The sequence below is a fragment of the Psammomys obesus genome, unplaced genomic scaffold (assembly GCF_907164565.1).
Source record: "Psammomys obesus unplaced genomic scaffold, mPsaObe1.curated_primary_1811, whole genome shotgun sequence".
Classification (NCBI taxonomy): Eukaryota; Metazoa; Chordata; class Mammalia; order Rodentia; family Muridae; genus Psammomys; species Psammomys obesus.
In genome coordinates, this window is record NW_026587216.1 from 32,629,089 (window position 1) to 32,636,813 (window position 7,725).

Below are 7,725 nucleotides of genomic sequence, written 5' to 3' on the forward strand. Positions count from 1 at the left end.
ACAGGATCCCGACTAGGCTGTGGGCTACTGTGCAGGCAGCAGCGAAGGGCCGCCGGCTGCGCGGTGTCCACTCCGGCCTTGCAGTTATTGTGCCGTGACAGTGACGCTGGTAATGGTTTCTACCACAGCGGATGCGGCTGCTTTAGCCCGGCCTGGGCTCCGGGCTGCCCGGAGAGTCTGAGCAGCGCCCACCTGTTCTCCAGGACCCCACGCCAGCAGCGATCATGAGCCGACAGCCGGAGCGACCAGCGGCCTCCAAGGCCTCTCGCAGGCCCATCAAGGGGATCCTGAAGAACAAGACCTCTGCGGCTTCCCCGGTGGTGGCCTCCGCCGAACAGCCCCGCCGGAGCGTCAAAGAGGAGCTGAGTAAAAAGTCCCAGAGGTGGGATGAAATGAACATCCTGGCAACGTATCATCTAGCTGACAAAGACTATGGTTTGATGAAAATAGATGAGCCAAACACTCCTTACCACTGTATGTTAGGTGACGATGAAGAGGCCTGTAGTGATTTGGAAGGCAATGAAGTCTCGACTCCAGATGTCTTAGCTAAGAAATTAGCTGCAGCGGAAGGCTCGGAGCCAAAGTATCAGACTCGGGACCAAGAAATCAGTGGAGAGGAGGATAATGACCTCTCCCCGGAGGAGCGAGAAAAGAAGCGGCAGTTTGAAGCAAAAAGGAAGCTTCACTACAACGAAGGACTGAATATTAAAATAGCCAGACAGTTAATTTCAAAAGAGCTCCATGATGATGACGAAGTTGAAGAAATGTCAGAGACTACAGGTGGAGGCAGCAGGAACACGGAAGCGTCAAATCAAGGCTCTACAGCCAGTGACCATCTGCAACACAAATCACAAAGTTCGTAAAAGAAGTGTGTTCAGCCACGCAGTCGCTTGTCAAATACAAACCTTGTTACCAGGAGCATGTTGCTTTCTCGCTACAGTTCGTGACTTATCAAAGTACACGCCAAGAATTAAGTGATAACCATAGAGACTGATTAGGTGGAAAATGCCTAATTATGCATGTATTCTTTTACTTTTAGAGATTTATTTATTTTATGTATATGAATTCTCTGTTTTCACACACACCAGAAGAGGAAATCAGATTCCATCACAGACGGTCGTGAGCTACCATGTGGTTGCTGGGAATTGAACTCAGGACCTCTGGAAGAGCACTCAATGCTCTTAACCTCTGCGTTATCGCTCCAGCCCCTGTTGCATGTGTTCTTGTGCCTCCTACTTCACCACAAATATAGTGTAATGTCATTAGTCCAAAACTGCTTTGCTTTTGTAAGAACAATGGTTAATTTGTTTAAGTTATTATCCAGCTTTTTATGCTTTAGAGATTGTCATTGTGGGAAACTAATTTATTCTTGTCACTTCTAGATAGTGAAATCCTCTTATAAAATATTTGGGGGGGGGGCTAGTTTGATGTTTTTCTTTTAACCAAAAGCCTATTCATAAAGTGGGATATGGAGATGGATAAATATTTAGACTGAGCGATATTTTTCAATGTTTATCTTTAGCTTGTTTGGCTAATTGAGAAGGCTTCTAAGAGTTCCTTTTCATTTTCTCATCTGACTTTTAAATGTCCTGTTGCTTTTTGAAGGGTAGTATGAAAACCTAAAACAGAATTTTCTTAAAATATAGACATACATGAAATAAATGTAAATAAAAGTCTCCCAATAACAGGAAAGACAGAGCCCAAGTGGACATCTCTTGTCACCAAATAAAATGGGTTACATCTAATCTAGTTATTGTCCAAAGTGGTCCCTTGGGAACCCCTAAACAACAGACTAGTGCAAAGGTTGTTGGCTGCTATCAAAAAAAAAAAAAGAAAAAAACCTGACACATACACAAAACTCATCTGCAGATGCTGAGACTTATGGCCAACTGTTGGGCAGAGTGCATGGAATCTTATGAAAGAAGTAAGAAATAGTAAGACCTGGAGAGGACAGGAGCTCCACAAGGAGAGCAACAGAACCAGAAAATTTGAACACAGGGGTCTTTCCTGAGACTGATACTCCAACCAAGTACCAGGCATGGAGATAACCTAGAACTCCTGCACAGATGTAGCCCATGGCAGTTCAGTGTCCAAGTGGGTTACATAGTAGTGGGAAGAGGGACTGCCTCTGACATAATCTGATTGGCCTGCTCTTTGATCACCTCCCCCTGAAGGAGGAGCAGCCTTACCAGGCCACAGAAGATGACAATGCAGCCCCTCCTGATGAGATCTGATAGACTAAGATCAGAAGGAAGGAGAGGGGGACCTCCCCTATCACTGGACTTGGGGAGGGGCATGTGTACAGAAGGGGGAGGGAAGGTGTGATTAGGAGGGGAGGAGGGAGGGGCTTATGGGGGGATACAAAGTGAATAAAGTATAATTAATAAAAAAATAAAAAATATTTAATAAATAAATAAATAACTCATTCAACATGGAGAAGTTGAGCTGGTACCTATCTAGAGCCTTCACCCCTACGCAGTAATGGTCCTGGTGTTGGAAGGTACTAAGTACACTACCAAAGGAGAAAGGCAAACAACACCCCATCTATAAACCTTTTGATAGGCACACAACTTGCTGAAACTGACTGAATTTAAGGTCCGTTCCATGAGAATGGAGCTCATACTGAAAACTATCCATATAGCCAAGAACCTGAGACTAGGTAAGCAACGGACCTGGAAAAAAAAACAAAATACCATTGGTCTGCTGTACACAGAGACCAGTGCCTTGTTCAGAGATGCTTCTACCCACAGTATATGGGGACAAATACAGACTCTCAGCCAGACAACATGCACAGAATAAGAGACCTTGGAACACTGGGTCCTAAATGAGATGCTTCATCACCCTTCCCTCAGGGCTCAGGTAATCCTGCAGAAAAAAAGAGGAAAGATTGTAGGGGGCAGAGGGAATGCAGAACACTAAGGCCAAAAGCCCTGTTAAACACAGCCAGACAGATGCACTTGTGAACTCACAGAGACTGATGCAGCATGCACAGGGCCTGCATAGCTCTGCACCAGATGAGGTTCTAGAGCTGATAGAAGTGGACAGGCATCCCCATTCCTAACCCAGAAGCTAGCTCTAATTGATAACTAGTTGCAATTTAGTTTTTTGTTTGTTTGTTTGTTTGTTTGTTTGTTTGTTTTTTCTGAAAAGAGGCTTGCTGGGGAAACAAACCACTCTTTTTTTTTTTGCATTTTTTGATTTTTTTATTACAGTTTATTCACTTTGAACTCCAACTGTAGCCCCTTCCCAATCCTACCCTTCCTCTTCTCCAGCCATGCCCCTCCTCCAGTCCACTGATAGGGGAGGTCCTCCTCCTCTTCCATCTGATCCTAGACTATCAGATCTCATCAGGACTGGCATCGTTGTCTTCCTCTGTGGCCTGGTAAGGCTGTTCCCCCTCAGGGGGAGGTGATCAAAGAGTTAGCCACTGAGTTCACGTTAGAGACAGTCCCTCTTTCTATACTAGGGAACCCACTTGGACACTGAGCTGCCATGGGCTACATCTGTGCAGGGGTTCTAGGTTATCTCCACGCATGGTCCTTGGTTGGAATATCGGTTTCAGAAAAGACCCCTGGGCCCAGATTTTTTTTTCTCTCCTTGTAGAGTTCCCACCCCTTCAGGTCTTTCTATCTTCCCTTCTTTCATTAAGCCCAACATTAAATGGCCAACACAAAATGAACCCAATGGTGTCTTTGGAGATTCTTTCTCTCAGCATGATGTGTATGAGTTGTTTTTGGTTTTGTTTGTTTTGTTTTCTTTATCTCAGAGGCCCTTTGCCATATACATTATGAACTCTGGTTTTGTGTTTTTGTGAGATTCCCACTTGTGCAAATATGTGTGGCTCTGCATTTATCATGCTTTTTCTTTGGCTTGTTTTTCTGTTTGTTTTGTCCTATTCTGATTTGTTTTGGCTTTTTTAAATTTAAAATTAAATTTAATTTTTTATTTTATTTTATTATTTCTAGTCCTTAGATGCCTATTTTTCTGTGAAGGGACAAAAGTATGTGGATCTGGATTGGAATGGAGTGGGAGAAGAACTGGAAGGAGTTAAGAGAGGGAAAACCATAATCAGAATATAATTTATGAAAAAATGAAACTATTTTCAATTAAAAGAAAAAAAAAAGAGTTTTTCTATAGAATGTCCATAAACTGCAATCATAAAGCTTTATAAGGAGACCACAAAGCATAACATAGAAGGGAAAATACTTAGGAAAATCTCATTTTAAACTAGACAACTACATCATCAAACCCCACCCCAGGATGGATGACAGTTTACAGTTTAGGAAAGCATGAAACCTGGATGGCGATACTCAATCAGCAAGCAGCTCAACATGCTTTTCCAGGGACCTCACTTGGTCTCTGCCTGTTCCAGTCCGTTCTTCTAGTCCAAAAGTGTCACATAGCAGTCTTTTCTTGGGCTTAGTGAATATGGTTAGTTTCTGAGATCTCTTAGAACTATTGTGTTACTTCCTGAGATTAAAGAGCTTTTCTGCAGGAAGGAATGTTCGTCACTTTAGAACATCCTGTATAGATTGAGTTTCCCTCCAAGAAGGAATGTTTTATATCAGAGAAAAGTGGTACACATACAGTATACCTCAGACAGACATCTGTGACTCCGGATAAGTGTGTTTCCATGTTCAGAGATATGCTTCAGTATTTAAGGAATCTTATACTTTTAAGTCTATACAGTTGGAATGATGTGTTACTGTGTTTTCATCTTATTTTAAAATGAATGATCTTCAGTGGGGAAGTAAACAGAACTGTCAATGATTACCTTCACCCTGTGGCATGTATGTGAGGCCATGAGTGCATGTATGTGTCCTGGTGTTTGTGAGTGTAGCGTTGTCTTCTGTGTGCATACATAGTACTATTTTTACCAGACAAAAAGTGGTTTAAGTTGGGCTGTAGGGGACAATGGGCAATTTATATGAATACATACCTACTAAGAGTTTTTATAACTATGGGCCACGAGTTTCCCAGACTGCTGGTCTAAGTCAAGTTGTGTTATTGAAAAGGCTGAAGCTAATTGACCTTAAGGCCAACGTCCTTGACTGAATTCAAATAAAGCATTCTTTTTGTGAGGAACATTTTATGAGGAACAGTGGCGCGGGGACTGTACTAGACAATCTTGGGGAGCTTCACATAGAATATTCTCTTTTACTCTGTTGTGTAATTTTAAAAGTTTAATCAGCTTCCTTTTTGAAAAGGACTCAGTTAACACCTGCAGTCATTTGTTAAAAGTATCATGCTTGGCCTTTAAAAAACAGGGCATTCCAATTTCATGGTCAAACACAGAATGTAATTTTACTCTTGAAAATAATGTCAAGAACTATCCTGGAAGAGAAAGCAGAAAATGTTTTATCCACAAAACCCCAGTGCTTTACCGTTGAATCAGAAGTGTGCTTTGGAGCATCTAGAAAATTCTGGAGCTGGTTCTTGTAGATTATCACATGCTCTCTTCTGTCGCATTGGAAGGATGCCTTTATTGGGGAGAAGGTTAGCTCTGGAATGGTCTGACCAATGCCCTGCCAAAAATAAGACAGAAAGAAAAATAGGCACCGGAGGTCAATTCTGGCCTACGTAGATCAGGGCTCTGAAACAGACAGTGAAGATAATTTTACTGGTTGATTAGTAGTCAAGATATGATAGCAGATAGCTTCAGATAAACCAGCTCAGGCCACTCCAAAAAGAATGTAAAGTGCAACAGGTGTTTGTGATCTCTCAGCTGGATCACCTCAACGATTTCTTCACCAGAGAAGCATATGTAGAGCATTACAGCTCTTTATTATAGGAAACACTTCGACTTTGGGGATACTCTTAGACCCGAGAAAAACAATTCCATGACTGTTTGATAAAAGCAAGTTGTATTTACAACTATCCGGCTTGCTACATCTCCCAAAGTCAGGCAGCTCCTCGCTAGTCTGTGGAGACGGCTTAGGGTTGATAGAAAACAGCTATTGAGATAATTGGCTGTTTGCACCTGGACAGAAGAGTGTGCAAACTTGGGGCTCAAGGTTCCCTGTGGAGTCGATAAGTGCAAGAATACATCATGTGGAAGAGGAGCCATCAAGGTATCTGGGAAAACACATTTTTTTTTTTTTTTGTAAGGCAAAGGGGCAATCACAGATCAGAGGTTTAGGGGTTTAGCAAGGCAAAGGGTGTGCATACGTCATGGGGTTACAAGTTCAACATAGGTTGAAAAACATGTTGTGTAGGATATATTTAGGCTTAGGAAACAAAAACTCAGCCTTGTAACGTATGGAGACTTAATAACAATGTATGACAATGTGGCTTCTTAACAACAATGTGGCTCCTGTTTAGGTTTCACAATACATAAATCGATGCATTTATACATACATACAATACATACATACATACATACATACAAAACTATATATAGCTATATATATATATATATACATACATGCATGTGTGTGCATATATATCTTGTGTCTTATAGATCTATTTATAACAAACTGAATTGCAGGTTAATCGGGCTTTTTAAGAAAGGCTTCTACTCTCGATGGAGTAAAAGCTATATATGTTATATATTTACTACCTTTACTATGTACCTAATGTAATCAAACTACTCTTTTGCACCATGAAAAAATGTTAAAGGCTAAAAATGTTAATCCTAGCATTGTTAAAAGAAGCCGTGCTGGATTCTGCTTTTGTGTTCTCGCTGGCTTCAGCTGAAGCCCCCTCCCCCTATAAGGGGACAGCTAACGCTTAAAAAGCTACGCCCCAGCAAAACACAGCTGCACTACAGAAACTGCCTTATGAATTTGACTTCTGAAAACATACCTAACTGCCCTGGACTTTCTCCTTGGTGGCCATGAAACACAGGTACTGTCTGCCGGTGGTTATGAAGTAGGAGAGCTCTACTCTTTTTCAGCTATAAAAACTGTTAGTGGCTGTGAGTTGGAGCCGTCTCTGCAGAGAACTGAGTTCTCCAACTCTCTAAGTGCTGCTTGGTTCTGTGCTGGTCAATTTTCCTCCAAAGTGAAGGAACTACCAAGAAAGAAGAAATATTTATATGAGCCCATGCCTGCTCGTATTAGGGCCATTCCAGCTCAGCTGGGCCTACCCTTTTTAGAAGTTGTGCATCCTTGTGGGAGGCAAATCGAATGCAAGCCTGTACTTCTTTCTCTCTTACTGTGTATGAACAGCATTTTCTTTTGGGAGCACAGGGACCAAGGCTGCTGTCGAAGAGGAAACTAGGTAATTCTTCATAAGCCCAAGTTGATAGCATTGGTATGAAACATACTGAAACTAAACTATTATGCAGCTGGGTGTGATAATACATGACTGTAACTCCAGCACTCAGGAGGTGGATAAGAAGGATTGTGAACCCAAGGTCTGAGCTATGTAGTGGCATCCTAACTTAACACTCCTACCAAAAAATAAATAAAGCCTGGGATTTTAAAACAATAATTAAGATATCTGAGAGCCCAATCACAATAAAATGCCGTCCTTTTTTCAAGAAAGTCTATTTCTGAGTGACTCTTCTTATCCCCAGATTAAAGTGTATTCATTGCTGTCAGAAGTCACTGCCCCTCCTCAGTCAGGGCACACAGCGAGGTACTGTCTGTGTCTGAGGTGCCTGTTGGCTTCCTGTGGAAAGGAAACTCACCACTTTGAGGTTGGCCATTTTGTTATGATTGATTTTTACATTGTTCTTTCCTACTCCTTCTGTGTTCCCAGGGCAAGTTCTACTCACCATAG

At 41.9% G+C, this 7,725-nt stretch overlaps 1 protein-coding gene across 1 annotated transcript; it reads left to right on the top strand.

Annotated features, from left to right (window-relative positions):
* The first annotated feature begins 224 nt into the window (after positions 1–224).
* LOC129673418 (protein phosphatase inhibitor 2-like) lies at positions 225–863 on the top strand. Its single transcript, XM_055603196.1, has one exon. The coding sequence runs from the start codon at positions 225–227 to the stop codon at positions 861–863; it is 639 nt and encodes a 212-aa protein (XP_055459171.1).
* Positions 864–7,725: the final 6,862 nt, after the last annotated feature.

Bases quoted from the DNA above. Each gene is read 5' to 3' on its own strand.
- LOC129673418 (XM_055603196.1), top strand. From the start codon at position 225: ATGAGCCGACAGCCGGAGCGACCAGCGGCCTCCAAGGCCTCTCGCAGG.